The sequence below is a fragment of the Anguilla anguilla genome, chromosome 1 (assembly GCF_013347855.1).
Source record: "Anguilla anguilla isolate fAngAng1 chromosome 1, fAngAng1.pri, whole genome shotgun sequence".
Classification (NCBI taxonomy): Eukaryota; Metazoa; Chordata; class Actinopteri; order Anguilliformes; family Anguillidae; genus Anguilla; species Anguilla anguilla.
The window spans coordinates 74,935,421-74,957,994 of NC_049201.1; the positions used below are offsets into that span (position 1 = coordinate 74,935,421).

General features: G+C 41.8%; 1 protein-coding gene across 2 annotated transcripts in view; it reads left to right on the forward strand.

Annotated features, from left to right (window-relative positions):
- LOC118220194 (guanylate-binding protein 1-like) overlaps positions 1–22,574 on the forward strand; it is a 122,436-nt gene that overhangs the window by 96,258 nt on the left and 3,604 nt on the right. Inside the window, exons 20-28 of one of the 2 annotated variants that reach the window (XM_035403923.1) lie at positions 15,116–15,317; positions 15,582–15,709; positions 16,168–16,277; positions 16,769–16,959; positions 19,211–19,453; positions 19,886–20,166; positions 20,336–20,548; positions 20,720–20,822; positions 21,676–21,869. In XM_035403923.1, the coding sequence (XP_035259814.1) occupies positions 15,116–15,317; positions 15,582–15,709; positions 16,168–16,277; positions 16,769–16,959; positions 19,211–19,453; positions 19,886–20,166; positions 20,336–20,548; positions 20,720–20,822; positions 21,676–21,869 (1,665 nt within the window). Of the gene's footprint in view, positions 1–297; positions 1,382–15,115; positions 15,318–15,581; positions 15,710–16,167; positions 16,278–16,768; positions 16,960–19,210; positions 19,454–19,885; positions 20,167–20,335; positions 20,549–20,719; positions 20,823–21,675; positions 21,870–22,574 lie in introns of those variants that run through there. The other variant, XM_035403907.1, reaches the window with a different exon arrangement.

Sequence of the window (22,574 nt, forward strand, 5' to 3'; positions counted from 1 at the left end):
TTTGCTAATTTCCATTTACGTCCCCTCATTCTACTTACAGAACTCCTGAAGAATCTCGCATAGTTCACTTTGTTAATCCCCATTATGAATTTAAAAACCTTAATCAAATCCTTCCTGTCAGGTATGATTGCTGCAGTATGAATAGAAACCCCAAGCTGATTCATTCAGCTTGTTTCCTATGTATTAATGCAGGGTGAAAACAGCATGAACTCGAATTGTGATGCTTGGTGTCTCTGATTTTCCAAGTTAAGGTTTTTCTGAGCGTGGTTTTGCTTGTCGTTGTTTTTGTCTTTTCAGGAACAGGAGGAGCTCATTAAGCAAGGCTTCGAAGAGAAGGCACAGCTCATGAAGGATGAAATTGATTCCCTCAAGAGGGAGAAGGCTGAAAACGAGTCCCGTTCATATATTCCTGCTATTTTGAGTGCCATGGGACAAGCTGCCGCCATATTTTTGCCAGGAATCATCCCAAAGGTAGCAGGGGTGGGTGTCTCAGCTCTTTCAAGCCTGCTTAAAAAATAGGCTGAAGGAGAATAACAGTTCTGAGACACGATAACCTGTCATTTGTGCTGTGAAACATGTCACAATCGACACTGTCACCGTTTTAACAAAGTGCCCAAAACTTTGTTTGAAGGTCTCTCTTCTCTCTGCCATAAGGAGCGAGAAGCCGTAAAGTAAAACTATGAAAGTCCAGCGCTGTGAAAACAGTATCTTATTCCTAGGTGCAGGGTAGAAAAAGGCTTAGGGATGCGGGGTTTTAACTCTGAGGTTGTAGGTCTGATTCCCAGAGTGTGCACTGCTGTTGCACCCTTAGGTACTTAACCTGAATTGTATCGTGCTTAAAATATTATGAGCGTAACCTCTTGTAGCAGCAGCAGTATCATTGCTTTTTTGGGACAGACAAATGCAATGACCTGGATTCAATCAACATTTGTCCTTAACTTTGGCGTACAGGGAAACAAAAGTGTAAGTATTACACTTTTTCACCACAAACTCAGTTTGGCAAGTTAGTCTCAGTGATTGCTAAACTCAGCAAACTATGTGAAGAGAGAAAAATTGTTCAATCACAAATCACAATTTGTGATTTTAATTAGTTTGTCAATGTTAAGGACAAATGACTGAATCTCAGCTATGGTGTGGGTATCATGCAAAATGTTTAGCATTTCCAAAAATAATATGAATTCACAGCAACAGCTATTTGTTTTGAAGTAGTTGTTTGTTTTACGGGATTTTAATTTATTTGAACACAATGTGATTTAATCTCATGGGTTTCTGTACCGATGTCATATGCTGATGAATTATGAGACATTTGAATAATGAAAAAGAATAAAACTCAGACATGGCTTTTTGAGCAGCACCAACAAATTCTAGGACTCCCCAATGGTTTTCATTAAAAGTGAATATGATTCAGCTCAGCTTAGTTAAAATATAATAGTATAACGTTAAATACATTTGTTTAACATTCAGTACTGCCTACTGGTACACAAAAATCTCTAGCAGCTTTTGAGGCCTTAGTATTCAACCAACATATTCTTCGAAACCTCTCTGCAAGCAACCTATACACCGCACAGTATTTTGTCTTCACGCAGCAAAAACATTCAGTGTTCAATCAACTCTGACAAAATCAATTTTACTCTCACAGGGTACACTTGATGCCGCGTCGGCATCACACAAACTTCGAGTTGAATGAACACGTTTTTTTTTATTAAGCAGGGTTGTGTGAACATACTTTCTGTTGTACAGTGTGCAGACCGGGGCGGGGAACACAATTTGGTAACTATTATTACATTTATTTCTAAGTGCAACATATGTACTCCTATAGCCGCATATTATTTAAATCAAACAACTGGGTATTCGGCCGAGCACACAGACAATGCAAACGTGCACAGATTAATACTGGTGGTGATGTAGTATAATGGTGAGGAAAGTGGGATTACATTTCACGGAGGTTGCGAGTTTGATTCTGTAGTAAGACTCTGGTGTTGCACCTTTGATCAAGGTACTTACCCTGAATTACTTCAGTGAACATATACCCAAGTGGACACTTGGCATAGAAACTGTTTTTCCCACGGCGTGCCGCCGTGGCTATGCGTGGCAAACTGTGGTCACTCACTCACTCAGTCATGAACGACCTGAGAGGGACGTTTTGTAGAACGCATGTGCAGGTGGTGCTTTGTTTAGTAGGACGCATGCGCAGGTGGTACTGCACAAGATTTTTAAGCACAGCTTTATCGCCTAACGTTACTTTAGCTAACCCTAAAATGTTAGCGTTTCACCTACTTTAGTTAACCTACTTACCGCGTACGGATGATATACGGCACGCATGAGTAGGAGCTAAAGACACACAGCTACAACCACCGATACAGATGTATGGACACACGGAGGACAACAAATAACGTTACAGATGTGAGGACATGCCATATCTAGCTAGCTATATAGTTAGTACAGGTGTGCGGTGGGTCTGGACGGTTTCATGCTTGTTTTTTTTGGAATGTAACTTGAAAAAACTGTAAATTGCTCTACATTACATTACAGGCATTTAGCAGACGCTCTTATCCAGAGTGACTCTAGATAAGTGTCTGGTAAAATAGAAATGTACTTCTGCCAATTGTATAAATACAGTTATGGACTGCTTTTTGATTGGCTGGACCAAGTAAGACAAAAAGTAGAAATGAACCTTAATAGCAATTCGACGTAACCTTAGATCCAATAGGATATGGCAGTGTTTTTTTCCAGCTGAAAAAGCCAGTGTGCGTATCTCTGCCATGCATAATAATGGGCAAATTCTTCAGTCCACTTTAAGCGATTGCTTTTACAACTATCAGAGATCGCTGCAGGCAAACTGCGCATGATCAAACCAGATCCATCTGTGTGGTCCATTCTATTTCCAATTATGATCGAATACTGACTGCACTGGCGTGGTTAGGATTAGACACGGTTAGACAGTGCTTTTGCAGGGCATGTCATCCAGGAGAGTAAACCACAAATCCCCATTTTATGTACTTAATTCACTCAGCTTCTTATTACAAGCACTTCAGATATATAACCCATATGAAAGAGGTTTGTAAAACATCTATATCAACTGCAGTTTTGACTTAGTGGTTTATTCAGTATTCAAAATTTTTTTTGATGATCATCTGTGGGCTCAGGCTATTTTTTCACTATCAGACGATTATCAATGAAAAGGAAATGTGGCCAGAATCTCTGGTCTTCATTTTAATTGCTTCCAATGCACATCTATCATAGCTCAAATGATGTTATGGTACAAGAAAAAGAGATAGGTTGGTGTGAGTTATTGCAATATTTGGACAGTCAGATTACACAAATGTGTGAAATTTACAAATACATCATTATGACATCACCACATTGATGAAATGATGTAATATGTATGGTAAAGGAAAAGGTCTGTCTATTAGAAGGGATAATGTCTCAACAAAATAGGATGTAGACACTCCTCTGACACCACGCGGTGTCGCCAGCCGCTTCTTTTCACACCGCAGACTACAGCTGAGCTCACACATAAAGTAGAAAGTCGTGGGAAAGACCTTTCATACGCAGCTTTCCGCAGGCAGTCCACAGGCCACCCGATCGACCAGCAGGGGTTTCCAGATAGCAATGAATGCAGATCCCAAGCTGACTGAACCCTCCCGTATCCTGGGCGATAAAATTGGCAATTGCGGTCTCCCTATGGAGCCACTGGCCATAGTCGGCACTGGCATGGTCAGGATTTGGTCCGAGTCAGTGAGGCTCAACAAATGAGCCATCCAGCAGCCCCAATCTGAATTTTGTACTATACATACAGAACCATAGAAAACAAATGCTATGACATTAAGCTTATGTTGTTTGGTAGCAATTTTAAATGAGTTGTCTACCAGAAAGTAAGCAAAGCGGTTATGCTCCCCAAACACACTGCTGATAACCTGAATCTGAATGAACCCGTTATTGATTAGACATTAGACACGCTGGTCCAGCTCTCATAAGTATATGATTTATAGAAATTATATCCTTTACATTAAAAGGAAATGATTTTTTCCTGCTTTTAGGTTTGCAGGTAATCACCACCTTTCTCTGGTCAGAGGGAACAAAACTTTAACTGTTTGGCCATAATGATCAGCGCTAAGGGTGAGGCTTTTAATCCGAAGAACATCATTCCAGCTGTGAACCATGGGGGTAGCACCATCATGTTGTGGTAGTGTTTTGTTGGGAAAGGACCTGCGCACTTCAGAAAATAGATGGCATCTTGAAGGAGGATTATCTAGAAATACTGAAGCAACACCTCAAGACATCAATGTGGCAAGTCTTCAGCCACCGCAGGTTCTTTAATCAGTACAAACCAACAGTAAACACATAAGTTGCAGGTATTTTGCACACACGCGTACACATCTCAAACCACCGTGTTCAACACACAAAAATGCCCGGTTCAGCTCTTTGACTGTGCAGCTGCTCTCCACATGGCATATGTGTCTTCTCTTATGACAGGTCCAGCCGCTACTGCATATATAGGGAGAGAGTAATTAGTCACATAGAACACCTGTGCTAATTGCCTCGTTCCTGGCCCTGTTCCCGTGAGCCACTCCCACCTGCCTCTCCCCTCAGCTGAGCCACACCCACACCCACCTACAATCAGTTAGAAAGTTAATGCTTGGTCGCAACTGGGTCTTCCAGCAAGGCAATAATCCTAAGCATACATCCAAAGTTGTAACAAAATGGCTCAAAGACAACAAAGTGAAAACATTGGAGTGGCCATCACAAAGCCCTGACTTGAATCCCATAGAAAATTTGTGGACTGAACTGAAAAAGCTTGTTCGAGCAAGCTTTTTCAGTTGACACTCCTTGACTAGCTAAGTTGAAAAGAGAGTGAACCTTCTCCCACACCTTATAAATCCCTGCTCTGGGCTAAACGATTCTGATAAGAGCACATAAAAGCTTAAGCCACATCTCCTCTTTTAAGTAGAACAGCAGAGAGTAATTAGTTTACTGAAGCCTTTAACTGAACACAGCCATACCCATTAAAAAAAAATCTTACCATAACAGTTTCAATACTCAGCTTGTTTACTCAAACAATCTCTTCCAAGCAACCTAAGGCATACTCAAAACACATTTTACACATTTCCTTTTCACTCTCTTTTCACTCGTTGCTTTTCTTTTTTTCATTGTACTAGATCATAGGATCTGCTCCTATAGGTACGGAGGGGGTTTTCTGGTATTCCTCCTGTTTAGTAGAGAAGCTAAATCAGGTTCAGTGTTTTGCATCTAGAGGTGCAATAGCAGCAGCAGCCCAGCAGGGAATCAAACCCAAAACCTTTACATTAGTCACGTTTCCACCGCAGGAACTTTACCACGGAACTAGGAACCTTTTGAGGAACTCAGTGCGAACTCAGTGCGAACTCCACCGCAGGAACTAGGGTCTAAATTTAGTTCCGGGGGCTTTATTTTACCCCCAAAAAAGTTGCTGCTCGGGGGGTAGTACTTTCCAAAAGTACCGGAACCTTTGGGGTGGGGCGCAAGCGCTGAAAATTTCTGATTGGTCGACTACTTGCAGTGTTTTATTTCAAGTGCCATGTTTAAAAATATGCAGCCGCAAACAGATTTATTTTCATAATAACTTCAAATCAAACTTGTATGTTATGCGGCGCAGTAGCCTAGTTTTGGTTATAGCCTGCCAACGTCTTGGAATTATAACGTGTGCTCTTCTGTTCTTTTCTTGCTTTAGTATTCGTTTTATAAAATGCTAAGCATTCGTGCTGGGACAGCATATTACGTAGGCTACCAAAACATTCAAACGGATTAATTTGGTTGCTGAATATTTTCTTCCGGATTTTCTTTGTTAGCCCATTGTAATTGACTCAAAATGTTTGATACAGTTATGTGAGGTATGCGGTAGTTCTGCGTAATTAATATTGGTGATACAGTAAAAGCAAACTGGAAATCACCTTCCGCACTTTTTGTCAGGGTAAAATAACAGGTTAATTCTAGTAATCGTCCCTTTAGCTTTTTCAGACTGCCGTAATTTTACTCCATTTTACTGCCATTCTTCAACTCCACGAAAAGACCAGGAAGACTATGGACTAATTTATGGTGCATGGTTCGCATCTGGAGGGCACACTTCGCTGCTCGGCTAGCAGTAACTTTGAAGGAAAGCAAATGGTGGCTGGATGTTTTCTGCTGTTGTTGCCAGTTATATTGGAAATGTGAATGCATTCTGTCGCTTCGGATGTCAAGACATGAAAGCGAATGTTTGCATAAAAACATAATGAATGTGTTTGAGAGGATATATAAAACAGTTACAATCTGATTATGGCCTGTTATATCCTATTTGTTGCATAACAACGGTCCAAGTTCAACTACCAACGACAGTTTTGCTTGACAACGGTAAAATATGCCCAAACGGCTGCAGAAGAATATTTCAATTCCAGGTGATTAAATCGATAAAAATCAATAAATACAAAAGTAACCATATAGCCTATAGTCATTGTTGGTAACCCCTTGTATATAAGTGGAATAAACCCCTCCAGGCTGTCCCGGTTATTAGAAAATAATGTAGGCTACTTCGGTGGTAGTATGGGGTTACAGAAGAAATCATATGACAGCTGGACCGACGACAACGTCAGTGGGCTAATTTGCCTAATCTTCGCGGTACTTTAGACCGCGGTGGAAAAGCAGACAAACATGGGCTGAAGGAACCTTTTAGTTCCTTGAAAAGTAGTTCCTGGGACTAAAAGTTCCGGGTAATTTTGGTGGAAACGTGGCTATACTGAAGCAATGCAGGTTGGGTTCCTTACTCAAGGGTTCAACAGCAGCATCCTACCAGGGAATCAACCCAGCAACCTCAGGGTCACTAGCCCCTTTCTCTAACCACTACACTACACTGCTGCCCATATACTCTCCCACCACACTACGACAAGGCACAGGGAAAGGATAGGAGGGCACTGATCCAGGAGGAAGTAAGGGCATCAGTCGAGGAGGAGCGAACCAGCAGGATGGTTGGAATGTGGCAGCAGGGAGCCTGGACAAGATGGGAGCCAGTCGGTCGAGCGCAAGGTCTCATGGGCCGAGCTTTGCAAAGCTGAGCCCCAGCGTATCAAGTTCTTGAGGAAAGGTGAAGTCACCAGCATGCCCGCGATGCCTCAAAAGAGGAACCCTGGAGCACATCCTCAGCTGCTGTTCGAAAGCCCTGGGTGACGGGCGCTACCGGTGACGCCACGACCATAACCTGAAGACCGTTGCAGACACTATCTGCAGCAAGATCAGCCAGTCTAAGCGCCTCCGCCCATTGAAGAAGACCATTTCTTTTGTTAGGGCTGGGGAGAAGCAAACACCTGCTGCCAGGACCACCTCCACTGGCCTACTTGCAACAGCAAGGCTGGGAGTTGATGGTTGACCTGGGGGAGGCAACTCAAGTTCCCAGGAGCCGAGGCCAGATATGGTGCTGCTCTCTGAGGCCTCAAAGCAAGTTGTCCTCTTGGAGCTCACCGTTCCATGGAAAGACCGCATTGAGGAGGCCAACGAGAGGAAGAGGGAGAAGTATGCGGAGCTGGTGGAGCAGTGCCGGAACAACGGGTGGCGTGCGAAGTGCGAGCCCATCGGGGTGAGATGCAGAGGCTTTGCTGGACAGTCCCTCTGCAGGGCCTATAATATGCTAGGCATCACAGGGGCTAGTGAGCCAAGGGTCATAAAGTTGGTCACCGGGGCGGCCAAAGTTGCCTCAAGGTGGCTGTGGATCAGGAGAGGTGATCCATGGGTTTGGTACTGCTACCTGCACACAAGCCGGGACTTGACCGATCCCGGCTGGGTCGCCTGGGTGAGGGAATCTGATTGTTGAAAGACCCAAAACACCCGATGACACCAGGTGACACCACTGATGATGTGTCCAGGTGCATCGCAAGATGTATTAAGCCGCGTTTCCACCGCAGGAACTATACCCCGAAACTAGGAACCTTTTGAGGAACTCAGTGCGTTTCCACCGCAGGAACTAGGGTCTAAATTTAGTTCTGGGGGCTTTGTTTTACCCCCCAAAACGTTCCTGCTCGGGGGGTAGTACTTTCCGAAAGTACAGGAACCTTTTGGGTGGAGCTTGCAGCGCTGAACATTTCTGATTGGTTGAGTACTCGTAGCATTTGTGTTGTATTTATTTTCCGCAATTACCCGCCATGTTTGAAAATATGCAGCGGCAAACCAATTTATTTTCATAATAACTTCAAATCAAACTTGTATGTTATGCGGCGCAGTAGCCTACTTTTGGTTATAACCTGTCAACGTCTTGGAATTATAACGTGTGCTCTTCTGTTCTTTTCTTGCTTTAGTATTCGTTTTATAAAATGCTAAGCATTCGTGCTGGGACAGCATATTACGTAGGCTACCAAAACATTCAAATGGATTAATTCGGTTGCTGAATATTTTCTTCCGGATTTTCTTTGTTAGCCCGTTGTAATTGACTCAAAACGTTTGATACAGTTATGTGAGGTATGCGGTAGTTCTGCATAATTAACATTGGTGATACAGTACAAGCAAACTGGAAATCACCTTCCGCACTTTTTATCCGGGTAAAATAACAGGTTAATTCTAGTAATCTTCGCTTTAGCTTTTTCAGACTGCCGTAATTTTACTCAATTTTACTGCCATTTTTCAATTCCACGAAAAGACCAGGAAGACTATGGACTCATTTATGGTGCATGGTTCGCATCTGGAGGGCACACTTCGCTGCTCGGCTAGCAGTAACTTCGAAGGAAAGCAAACGATGGCTGTACCACTACTAATTTACATTTTCACGCAAGTCCGAGTTTTCGTTCTATTCTTGTCATTTTGCGATTAGCCTATATGGAATTGACGACGAGAAAGTAATAAAACAGCAAATTGTTTACAACGTGTGCATGTTTTCTGCTGTTAATGAATGTGTTTGAGAGGATATATGAAAATCAATAAATACAAAAGTAACCATATATAGTCATTGTTGGTAACCCGTTGTATATAAGTGGAATAAACCCCTCCGGGCTGTCCCGGTTATTAGAAAATAATATAGGCTACTTCGGTGGTAGTATGGGGTTACAGAAGAAATCATATGACAGCTGGACCGACGACAACGTCAGTGGGCTAATTTGCCTAATCTTCGCGGTACTTTAGACCCCGGTGGAAACGCAGACAACCATTGGCTGAAGGAACCTTTTAGTTCCTGGTAAAGTAGTTCCTGGGACTGAAAGTTCCGGGTAATTTTGGTGGAAACGCGGCTTTAGAGAAAGAATTGTGAGAGAATGATTATCATCATGTGATCATTCGGTACTATTATCATGATCATTTAATAATAATGATTCATTAAATATTGGAAGCAGATTGCTGGCCATTCACGTGCATATTACTGGGAAAATGCATACTTTGAAACAAAGTAATTTGGAAAAAGTACAAAAAGACATAAGACACATAACCAGTAAAAGTGTGTCTGTGTACCATTGTGGATGTGTCTGTGTACCAGTGAAAGTGTATGTGTGTGTACCAGTGTAAGTGTGTGTGTGTGTACCAGTGAAAGTGTGTGTGTGTGTACCAGTGAAAGTGTGTGTGTGTGTACCAGTGTAAGTGTGTGTGTGGGTACCCAGTGAAAGTGTGTGTGTGGGTACCAGTGTAATTGTGTGTGTCTACCAGAGTATGTGTGTGGGTACCAGTGTAAGTGTGTGTGTACCAGTGTAAGCGTGTGTGTGGGCACCAGTGTAAGTGTGTGCGTGTGTGTATCAGTGTAAGTGTGTGTGTGTGTACCAGTGTAAGTGTGTGTGTGGGTACCCAGTGTTGGGGTAGCTCCTTTGAAAGCATAGCTTTGCAAGCTACCAATTACTTCACACTGGAAGAAGTTGAACTACAGCAAAGCTACCCTATGGAGAAATCTTGTTTGGTTAACTAAAGCTACTTAGAAAAAGTAGTTCAAACTACTGTAAAAAAAAAAAAAAAAAATTGACAATGTACATGTGATACAAAATTATAACAAAATATAATACAAAAAAGTCACATGCCAGCAAAAAATGCCACTCAATTGAGTTTATTGCAAAAAGTTCCCACTTGTTCCCACTTGTTCACAGGTCATACATAAACCAAAAAAATTAAATACCTCACTATTCATGGGAAAGTGCAAGGAATGTCAGCTGGTTTTGTGTATGTAGGGCAGACACCAACCTTCCAGAAACTAGAGTCCAGGTGGGGGTATTGCACCAAGCAGGATTAGTTAGCCAAGTAACTTCTAATATAAAACAGGATGACATTTATAATGGTCCATAGAATTACCCTCTATCACCCTATATCACCAGATCAACTTTAAATAAAATTGTATGCTGTTACAATATTAACCTTAGGTGGCAAAACAACAGCAAGCCAACTTCAGCTCAGAGACTGTAAAAAATTAAGCGGAATTAGCGGAAAGTAAATTGAAATAAAGTCGAAATGTCTAAATGTACCCAAACATTCACAATATAAGTAAAGTGCTACTGACGATGCCTGTCTCGACTGCTTCGGCGGAAAGGTCCTTCAGCTGCTTGAGACATTTAATAACATACCCGAGGAACAGTATGACAGACAGGATTGACCGGATTGGCTCTAATTAGTATTCATAAAGACTTTGAAATCGATACGGAGAAAGTTTTGAGGCAGTTTGACGCAACAGGGACCAGGGAAATCAATCTTTCATTACGTGTTCATTCTTTTAATCAGAGCGTAAACATGTAAAACCAGGGTTGGGTTGCTGTTTTGGTGCACATAATGAGCTAGCGAGCAAGAAACACATTTGCTTTAGTATTTATCTGATCGACGTTTATTGTTTCTTTCAAAATGCGTTTAAAATTCTCGGATGCTCCGTCATTGGGTTCAGTGCTAGCAAGTTAGCTAGCTGGCATCTAAGTGATCTAAAATAGAAAGAAAACGTGTTTATAAAAAACGCTCGGTGGAGCTAGTCAGTGTCATGTATTTCCTTAAGTATGGCCATGGTGATTCTTCCTCAGGCTACGATTTGGGAGGTTTATCCCATGACGCTGTCGCTGTGTGAGCACTGAGCAACGCCCGTCCTTTTGCACATGCACTACACAAAGGTCAAGTGTGTGGTGGTGGCTGCCTGACGAATGCATTGCCTGGGCATGCCTTCACAGCGGTCAGGATGATAGAAAAATGGGGTGGGGCTGGTCAAAGGGGGTTCAATTACAGTAGAGAAGCAATGGTAAAATAAAAATCTTGGCCCAAAATTGTTTGTAGTTTCAGTAGTTAACTACACAAAAAAATGGCAGAAAAAGTCATTTAATTACTTGAATCACTATGCAAATATGAATGTAGTTGAACTACCAGCAAGCTACTGCTAAATGTAGTTAAACTACTAGTTTAATTACATGTAGTTCAGTACTCCCCAACACTGTGGGTATCAGTGTTAGTGTGTGTGTGTGTGTGTACCAGTGTAAGTGTGTGTGGGTACCAGTGTTAGTGTGTGTGTGGGTACCAGTGTAATTGTGTGTGTGGGTACCAGTGTTTGTGTGTGTACCAGTGTGTCTGTATTTACTGCTAGTGAAACAGTAGAGAGAGAGTTTGGTGAAATCACTCAGTATCACTTTTCTTTCTCTGTAAACACAGTCTCTGGCCTCTCCCAGCCAGACTCATTAGACTATATACAGGGTTCGTACGGTCATGAAAAACCTGGAAAAGTAATTGAAATTTAAAATGCAATTTCCAGGCCCTGGAAAAGTAATGGAAAATAATATTTTTTGAAAAGTAATGGAAATATAGCTAAAGTTGCATCAAACATAATTACTAATTGATCCAATCATAAACATAGTATGTATAGTAATAAAACGTAAATTGGCACGTAACCTTCGCGGTATTTTGGTGGTGAGAGAAGTTAATTTGGTCTGGCTCAGTCTGTTTACAGGCATGCCCAACAGGCACCGTTCTGCTAATGTAGCAGTTAGTAAACGTAGGCCCTACTGTGCCGACAAAAAGTTTGAAAATCTAGGGAAAATACTTAAAAGTATTTTTTCAGTATGAAACTTCTCTTGGCCTTAATTAGTGTAATCAACATTTGAAATGAAAATGGTTCATTTCATGTATTTGCAAACCCCCCCTGCATGTTTATATCACAGAGATACTGTTCGGGTCGCACTTCGCAGAAGTGTCAAATTTAGACCATTTCTTTCTTTGCAGATGTGAGACATAAGGTATTTCCTACTCTCTCCCACCATATTTCACCCCAATCACACACCCGCATGCACACACACACACACATACATGTTTGTATTGCTATACTTGTGAGGACTTCCCATTAACTTACATTCATTCTGTAACCTCTAACCCTAACCCTAACCCCAACCAATACATGCCTAACCCTAAGTCCTAACCCTAAAACAGCCTCTTGAACTTGTGGGGACCAGCAAAAGGTCCCCACCTTGCGTAATTTTCCTCATCCTTCTATCCTTGTGGGGACATTTGGTTCTCACAAAGATAATAAAAATAAGTAATACATGCTGATACACACACACACACACACACATTTCACCCCAATCTAACACACACAAATACACACATACATACAAACACTCTTTCTCCTTATTATCCATTATCCCTACCTCACCTGTAAAGTGCGAGAAAGTGCAGATATGCCGAACTGTTGGTGATCAAGTATAGGGCCCTTCAATTGTCCAAGTTCGTCTTCACAGACACCACAGCCCTAGTGTCTCATGAGCACTCTCCATAAATATGCCGAAATCAGCACCAGAGAGGACCAGAAACCGAGCATGATCCTAGATTACAATGCCACCGAAGGGGGGGTGGAACAACTTGGACAAAGTAACGGGGTCCTACAGCAACAAGCGAATGACTGCACGCTGGCCTTTAGGCATCTTTTATAACATAATTGATGTATCGGCTTACAATGCATTCATCATCTGGACGGAGATTTTTCCTGAGTGGAATGTGTCAAAGCTGTACAAGAGGCGCATCTTCCACGAGAAGCTGGGGAAGGCACTTGTGGTACCGCATATACAACGGAGGCAGCACAAGGACCCCAGCCACTGCAGCCACAGTGAGGGAGATCCAGGAGAGGGCTGCACCTAGTACACCTGTGCCTGAGGTAAGTAAGTATGTGTGTCTGCGCGCGCGCGTGCATGTGTGCGTGTCAGAGGATCAGGATATGCAAAAAGACATAGTAATCATTTCCCTCATCTTTCTAGGTTGCTGCTGGGGGAAGAAGGAAGTGGAAAAATTCATTTGCACAAAGCATACCGTGACGACTTGTCCCTCATGTGCTGTGTAGATACACAGATACACACGCACACACACACACACACACGCCTCGTTCATATTGCTCATCTCTTGTTCATTTTTGTTCATTTCTGGCTATAAAAAGTATAAACATTGCATAAATAAAGATTACTTTCAATAAAAATCCTTATAACTCATTTGGCTTGATTTTAAGTGAACGGGTCATCTCTATTTAGCAACATCACCCCATGAAAAAAAAATGTTTAAAAATGTAAAATAAATGTAAAATTAAATGTTATATAAAACTAGTGTATTTTATATCTAGGTTTTTCCAATATACAGAAAAAAGAGTTGGAACATGTATTTTTTTATGAAAAACAAGTGAATTATCCTAATGAAACCATGATCTGTGAGAGGTGAATAACACCATTGCACTAAATTTTGATGGAATTGTTAGTAATTAGGTAAAATAATGGTTGTTGGTAATGTATTAGCGACCCCCACAGATGTATGATTTTACTGCTTTCATGGGAGCTCAGACCCCTCCTTATGGGAGCTCAGCTCCCATTAGCTCCCACATAACCCGAACCCTGCTTAGGGTCCATCCAGTACGCCTATTCTTTGCGCATTAAATCCGTTAATCTTTGTATTTTCAGTCGTCTTGGTATTTTCACCACTAATATACAAGCAAAACAAGTTAGACCCGTGCACCACTGACTATTCTGAGAAGCAATCCACAAGTAGTCTAGGCTACTAACACCGAACGATCGAAAATGAAACCAAACCTGAAGCGGTTTCTCCTTTCAATCTCTGGTCATTAAGTGCTTGTTATCCGCAGAAGAGGTACACTCAGAGCCTGCCTGTGAAAAGTCAACTAATAGTAAGAGATGCAATTTTGTTCTATTATTCTTGTTCCTGTTCCTGTCCCTCTTTTTCTTCTTCTTCTTACCAGCAACATATAGGCTGAGTTGAAATGGCATGCGATTCGTGAACTCTCCGCAATCCTTTATTTATGTAGGTCTACCAGATTTATGTACCAGACTGAAATGAAATTCCGAGCTTTGTACAATGTAAATTTGACGAAAACATCATTGTAGCACGGAAACACAAACATTACCGTTTCTGCATGGGAAAACGTCAACAATAACTCAAAATACACTTAAAACATTTTTTAGTAACCATTTATTTATTTAACTTTAAAACCCAGACAGACTGAATCCTTCCAGAATACCTTGAGGGTTGATTCCTCAGCAACATTTTCCAGCATATTTCAAGATGTTTGCCGAATAGCACAACGTAGCTTATTAATAGAATACATCAGAACCGTGAAATGTATTTGTAGCATAATAACTGTCACTTTACCGGCATTTAGCAGACGCTCTTATCCACAGCTTTTCAAGGGAACAACGACAATACAAATAGAATCATATAATCAGTATTGCCCAAAAGCATTTGAGTTCACAACTGGATTGCGCACAATTCCTTAATAATTAAAAATTGGCAATGTGACAGCCTACCACGCAATTACAGAAAACTGTTTTACCTCATATGTCCATAGGAGGGAGACATGTTTCAGTAAAAATCGATCACTTTGGTTGGCCAACCTTCGTGAAGGCAAATTATGCAGTTAAACACTCACCTACTTCCTTTGCCTTGAAATGGATGTTGACTTAAGGTATGAATAAATACCATCAGACCTGTGGAACTGCAGAAGCAGGGTTTATTACAACTTTATTCTGAGTTAAATTTGGGTATTTTGTGTAGTGGTGGCAAAATGGAAGCAAAAACTTGTCTGGCCACAGCTCACTGCCCAGTATTCGTTAAATACTCATAAGTCAACTATACCTATTCCAAATGTCCCCCTTGTAACTACCCTGTATTTCTCCTTCTATGTGTGTTTGTGCAGAGCATCATGTCTAGTGGCACTGTTTCAATGCGTGAACCAATCTGTCTGGTTGAAAACGAGCAGGACGGGAACCTGCGCATCGTGCCAGAGGCTGTAGAGATCCTGAAACAGATAGATCAGCCTGTGGTTGTTGTGGCAATAGTGGGTCTGTACCGCACTGGGAAGTCATACTTGATGAACAAGCTGGCTGGGAAGAGAAAGGGTGAGACTGTCATTTCCCATTAGAAATAGTAACGCCATAACACATTTTCCCACCCGTGGAATTTCTACGTAACAAGCACATGCATATTCATTTACATGTAAGAGCGCAGTCATATTTTAAGTAATGGAAAGAAAGTACCTCAAAATGTCATAAAAATGATATAAAAGATCCAGGCAAAGAAGAGAGGAAATAATAATAATAATAATAATAATAATAATAACTGATTCAGCCCTGAACTTGGTCCTGTCCTATCTACCACTTAAGGATTTGCCCTCGGATCCACCATACAGTCAAAGACGAAGGGCATATGGATGTGGTGCGTCCCTCACCCGAAAAAAGCGAACCACACCCTGGTGTTGCTGGACACCGAAGGGTTGGGGGATGTGGAGAAGGTAAGGGATTCAATGTTTTCTGCCTCCAACGTGAATAGACAAATACAAAAGTATGCCCCGTTTTTTGAATAAACGTTCGATTTGCCGTGTCGCAGTCCATCTGCCCATACATTGTCACCGTCCTTCCACGTGGAGATCCATATTTATTTTCTGCGGTTTCTTCAAAACACATATGTATATAGTAACTGTTTGTTAAGTCAGTTTTTTTTTTGGCTCAACATGATACAGACACATGCTTAATCCCCCACCTTTGGTCCTTGTGACTCGTATTCATAGCTCACATTGTCACTCTGGATAAGATGGCATGACATTACATCAGACTACATTGTCCATGTAAGAGCGCCAATGCGTGTAATGCGGCGTTCACGTAATCAGGTAATGGGGACTCCCACCTCCCACCAGCTGACAGAATACGAGGTCTGATGCTGGGAAATCTTCCGTTTTTGTTGTCTACCCAGGGAGATGCGAAGAACGACAACTGGGTCTTTTCTCTGGCGGTCCTCCTGAGCAGCACGCTGGTGTACAACAGCATCGGGACCATCGACAATGACGCTCTGCACCGGCTTCAGTATCCTGTACTGGGGCCACTTCCCATTTAGCTGCCCTTTCTGTGGCCACCCCACTAGTGTGATTATATAACAAAACAAAAAAAAAATGATGAATACAAAAAATGACATCATCATTCATAATAATAGAGTTTATACTTTTTAGGCATTTGGTAGATCATTTTAGCCAAAGTGGCTTACAAAAGGAACATTTAATATGTAGGCAATGTTACTTTGAAATCAGAGCCATTGTCCAGAAATGATTTATCATATTCATACAATGGTTTTCATGCAGAACTTTTGAAGTTCTTGTTCAGATTTTACATTTCTGTGATACATATTATTCTTTCAAAAAAATGTTCCAAATGATATATTTAACAAATATTATTTTTAAATAATATTTGTTTGTGTTTATTATTTTTAATATAAACATTGAAAACCTTCTTAATTTGGAATGCATAGCTTTGCATGGGTGCCCCTGTTGTTGGTTTTTCTTGTACTACTGACCCTCCAGCTATGTGACGGAACTGACGGACCACATCAAGGTGAAATCGCAGGCCGGGGACGAGGACGAGTCCACTGAGTTTATGCGCTTCTTCCCCTCCTTTGTGTGGACAGTTCGGGACTTCACCTTGGAGCTGGTGCATGATGGGAACCAGATAACCGCTGACCAATACCTTGAAAACGCTCTCAAGCTGAAATCTGGTGAGGCACTGAAAATTTGTAGTCAGATAGCGGTTTGAATGTATATACACACACCGTATGTATGCGGCATATTAGGCTATTCATTTTCCCAGTTTTCATCTAAAGACTGTTGTCCTTCTGTTGGGAGGAAATTGCAATATCTCTAAGGTACTTCAGATAGAATACTGCGGATGAGTCCTATTTGTTAAGGTTTTCACTATTTAGTTACCTCATTTCAGAATTATTAAGAGACATTTTATAACTTTGGTTCAAATAATTATAGTCCGGCACAGACAGAGCTGACCACGAGGAGAACAGCCAAGCAACCACCAAGTAACCAGCCAAGCAGCCAGCCTAGCAACCAGCCAAGCAACCAGCTGAGCAACCAGTAGAGACTGGGTCCTAATCAGATGTGGTCAGCAGTAAGCCTGCCTTTGATGCTGAACCAGTCAGCAGTATGATAAATCCTTCCATTAATACCATTGGTCTGTGAGAGACTAACTTGACAGATAGTGTGTTCCACATTTCAGACACTTTGGTCAAGTTAATGCTAGTTTGCGGAGGCCCGCACAAAGACACATTCACTTGTTGGTCTTAACGATTTAACAAGTACAAGCAACCAATGATCAGTCAATCAATCAATCAATCAAATTTTATTTGTATAGGGTATTTTACAACAGTTGTCACAATACAGACAACCCTGGCCTGAACCCCCACAGGAGCAAGCCTAAAGCTGGCAGTATACTCAGTAAGAAGAAAGAACTTCAGGATTGAGAACCAGCAGCGAACATGTCCACGAACACTGTTGTCGGTATACTAAGTGAGAACACCGCACCGTTTAAAGTCACTCCACGCTGCTGGTGCGTGAATAATTACGAATAATTACGAGGCAGCTATTAACCGGGACTGGAATCTCAACCAGACCTCCATCTCGCGGCTACGCCATGGATGTATAAAGAGAAGGGCTACGCGAGATCACAACACAAAACAAAAAGTTTAAAGTGTTTAAAGTGGCTTTAGTTTATATAGCTATGCAAAAGTAGAAAAAAGGCGAAGAAGATGGTACGTTCGCCCTCTAATCAGAGTAGGACGGAGAATGGAGAGTTTTGTCTGTCCATTCGGCAAATGCGAGTTTAGACGAGGCAGTCCACTTTCTCTTATTTCCGAATGTGTACTAGGCGTTTTGATGACTTGCTGAAACGAGTAGCACCATTCATGAAACATGTGGGAACTCACAGAATTCCCATCTCTACAGAAGAGAGATTGGCATTGACTCTCCGTACATTAGCATGTGAATTCAGCCCCCTGAACTCTCAACCGTGACGTAACCAACTATGTGATATTTGGAGCAATAGCTGAGAGGGGGAGGTCGGAGAACAAGAAAGAACTTTTCGAAAAGTTCTCCCTTTAGGCCGTCGCACCCAGCACCGTACGAACACACAACACCGAGTCTTTTTGTTTGTCAGTTGTTCTGATTGCTTCGTTTTGCTCAAAAAGTTCTACTTCATACGAAGTATACTGCCTACTTAAGGCAACTGTGGCGAGGAAAAACTCCCTGTGGTAGATGGGAAGAAACCTTAGAAGGAACCAGGCTCAAGGAGGAAACCCATCCTCCTCTGGTCGGCTCAGGGTGCCGACTGGTGACCAACATGTCAGTCAGTTTTATAGGGTTTATGATGTGGCTCAGATGATGGACAGGGCCGGGTGGCGGTGATGGGGAGCAGCAGGTGGCGACAGATGTGTGCAGGCTGGAGGCAATGACGAGTGGTTCCTGACCGGTTGTGATCAGCAGTCCGTCAACAATCTACAAACATGTGCATATTCCGTGTGGTGTCAGACCTTGGCCATATAATTATTTTTAATATGTTATAACTGGCTATAGACATCAGTAAATTTCCTACATATTTCTTACAATGTCATATTGTATATTTTCTTCGATATTTAGAACAAAATTATTTTATATGATTTGTACATTTAGATTAGTGATGTGCCTCATTGAAAATTCTCAGGGATCTATGGGAGTATTTTCAATATTCCAGCATCTAAAGGGTTGAAAGGATCTTAAATACATATTTGATCTGGCTTATATAGGTCTTGTAACAGTGCAGTTAAATGGCTGAAAATTTCAGTTTTATTCGACAAGACACAGATTTGTAGTTTTGTTCGAAAGTAGCCTAATAAAGTTGCTTGATGAACTATGCTATGAGCCAAAAGCTACAAAAGGAAACTGAAAGTTTTTTTTTTTTCGTACCGATTTGTCTTTTAAAACAAGGGCATTCGAAGCAAACCACGGACTACAACATGCCACGGAGCAGCCTCCGGAGCTTCTTCCCCACCCGGAAGTGCTTTGTGTTCGACCGTCCCGCCAATGCAGAGAAGATGAAGCACATGGATGACCTGAGCGACGAAGACTTGGAACCCTCATTCGTGGAGCAAGCCAGGAGCTTCTATAATCACATCATGAGCGAAACCAAAACCAAAACCATGAAAGGGGGCTATTATATGACTGGCAGAAGTGAGTATTGACCAACCACCTGTTATCATCCACTTATTCTTCAGGGAGGTGTTGCAACATATAACTTCCTAAAATCATAAAAATAGATTAACTGAGGTTATGGTAATTATTTTTTTGGTTCTCAAAATATTCTGTGCTAGTCCATGATTGTTTGACATGTGTGGACCTTTGGTCCTTATAAATTTGTTTTGCGTCGTCCGTGGTGTAATTACAGAAAAGCCTTTACCTGTTAGAATGTCATATAAATTCTGCATTCAGCCATCATGGAAATGAAATGCTGTTGTTATCAGGTGAAGGTTAAAGGATGATAAATCAGAGGCCACGCTCTGTCTTCTGTGCTAAGCCTTTAATAACAAGCGTAAGGTTCATGCCAAGAATCATACATCACTGTGTGTAAAAAAAAATAAACAGTCTCATCACTGTGTATTGCAGTGCTGGGGAACCTTGCAAAGGTGTTTGTGGACGCTATCTGCAGTGGTCAGGTTCCCTGCCTGGAAAATGCAGTTGTGGCTTTTGCCCAGATTGAGAACTCTAATGCAATAGCTGCTGCTGTGAAGTCCTACAAGGAAGAGATGGCCAGTTGGGTTGCCTTCCCAACTGAAACACAGGAGGAGCTGTCAGGTATACACGGCAATGTCGAGAAAAATGCTGTCGAGATCTTCATGAACCTCTGCTTCAAGGATGAGGATCAGAAAAACCAACTTGAGCTAATGGTAAAGGCATGCAGTCAGTCCCTACTATTCCCCATCAATCAAACTGTACTTTTCATTTTATTGTGTAGTGGACACCATGGCTCAGGGCTGAGGTGCATTGTGGGTAGACAGTATCTGGGCCATAACCTGTGTGTCATCATCATCTGCCTCCTTCTCCTCTTTATTGTAGAAACTGCTGCAGACAGAGTACGCGTCAATCTGCGAGAAGAATGTTGTTGAATCGCGGAAGGCTTGCGAGTCCATCATCGGGAAAATATTTGGACCTCTGGAGAAAAATATTGCATCTGGGCAATACATGTCAGTTGGAGGATACCAGCAGTACCGCAAGGCGTTACAAAACGGCATCTCAAAATACAGATCAGCACCGGATAAACGAATAAAGGTACAGTTCACTGGACAAGGTAAACTGGAGGACATCTGATTTATGATCTACCATAGGTGTGTATTGTAATACCCAGGCAGTCCTGCACTTTAATTGGATTGGACTGGATATTTTTAAGTGAATGTTCTCTCTGTTCTTATGAGGGCTGCTCACATGAGTGCTGGGTTACAGAATGAGGAATGTCTAAAGGAATACCTGGCCAAGAAAGAACCTGTTGAGCAAGCCATCATGACTTTGGACCAATCTCTCAGTGATGCACAACGGAAGGAAGAAGGTGACGTCACAAAGGATTCATGAAATGGGTTGGGTTGTATAAATACTTCCCTGTGACACTATATCCTTTTGCAGTACACAACATATATTACTATGGGCTAACCAGACGCCCGACTCTTGTATTCCTTCAGTCTTAAGTTTTTTTGAGGTCTTTGAAAATGTATTTCTCAGATGATGCATCAAGATGGACCATTTCAGTATCAATCGAAGGGAGAGAGAACTACATGCGTTCCTTATAAAAGTTAACAGTACAGAGTTTACCAATTTGTTAGTCCATAGTAGTATCTGTTGATATACTCAGAGGATCTAAAGAGGGGATGGAAATGCATGATTCTACAGACCCACCAGATACTCATCTTTCTATATCTATGTGCTGACACTCATAACCATTACTGAATGCATCGCATTAAAATGAAAAATTTGCATTAAAATACTTATATGGCAAGAACCATTCACCCAAAGCACATTACTCATCTCATGATGAAATAATATTTAATTTTACAGTAAAATTGTTGAACATTGATTACCAAAAAGATATTATTCTACATATTTATCAATTATGGAAGGCCTATGTAGCCCTGGTCCTGGAAAGCCTAGGGGCTGCTGGTTTTTGTTTTTACCTTTAAATGAATAACCATTTCAGAGCAGAGACACAAGGTCGGATGATTTTCTGTGTGATCACCAGCCATAATTGATCAATTATGTGCTCAGTAACAAAGAAAAACAGCAAACCCTGTCGCTGTCCAGAAACAAGGTTGCAGGCCCCTGATCTATGGCCTTATCTTGTGTATATTGCTTCAATTGACTCATGATTAATCACTGTTGAGCTGACACAGCCTTGCATCTTCCTCCAGAACTTTGGGCAAAAATGGAGGTCATGTATCAAGAGACTCGTGCTTCTGAGGAGCAGAGAAATATCACGGAGAGGCAGCTGATCGACCAGGAGCGAACCTTCGAAGAGAACATGAAGCAGCTGGAGGAAAAGTTGGAGGAGGACAAGAAGAATGCTGCAAAGGAGTTAGACATAGTCCTGAACAGCAAGCTGCAGGTAGATTCTGCAGGCATTTGCACTCAACAAGCTCGTAGACCTGTGGCCAGCTTCTTTGTCAGAGATGCCCTGAGTGATATTGTTGCCTTCGACATTAATACTTCAGTTAAAGATAAGACCTGAGGGGAGGTCTCCAAAAGCCACCCTTATTTCAAGTAACTGTATTGGCCCCCAGTCTGCAGTCAAATACACGGTTAAATCACTTAACTTGGTTTCTTGGATCAAACTTGGTTGCTGATTGTAAGGTGAACACAAAGCCCTGCCAGACCAGTTTCTCTCCAGGAACAGGGTTCGCTACCCCTGAGTTAGAGGTTACATTTTCTGCAGGTGGGAGTGGGGAGAAAAATAAATCAGACAAGTAGAGGAATGAAGAAACAAATAATCCCCACAAGCCTGTGACAGAGTGCCAAATTGTGCTTAGCTCACTGACCAAGATTTTTTTAAGTTTGTTGTATGTTTGGTTGATAGTTTGTTGCCATGCTGTGGCATCCCAGACATGGGAACTGATAACTGGTCTTCCGCTTATACACAAAAAGAAATAACACTGCATTACGCATATGCAAAAGGTTGGGGCACTTACCCAGGTAGAATCTCCTGCAACAGTAGAGAGGAATGCAATCGAGAGAAGAAATGGCTCTCATCATCTTTTGCATAGAAACCAGAGAGGAACTCTACTAATCATAGAGTACCTTGTTGACAACAGAT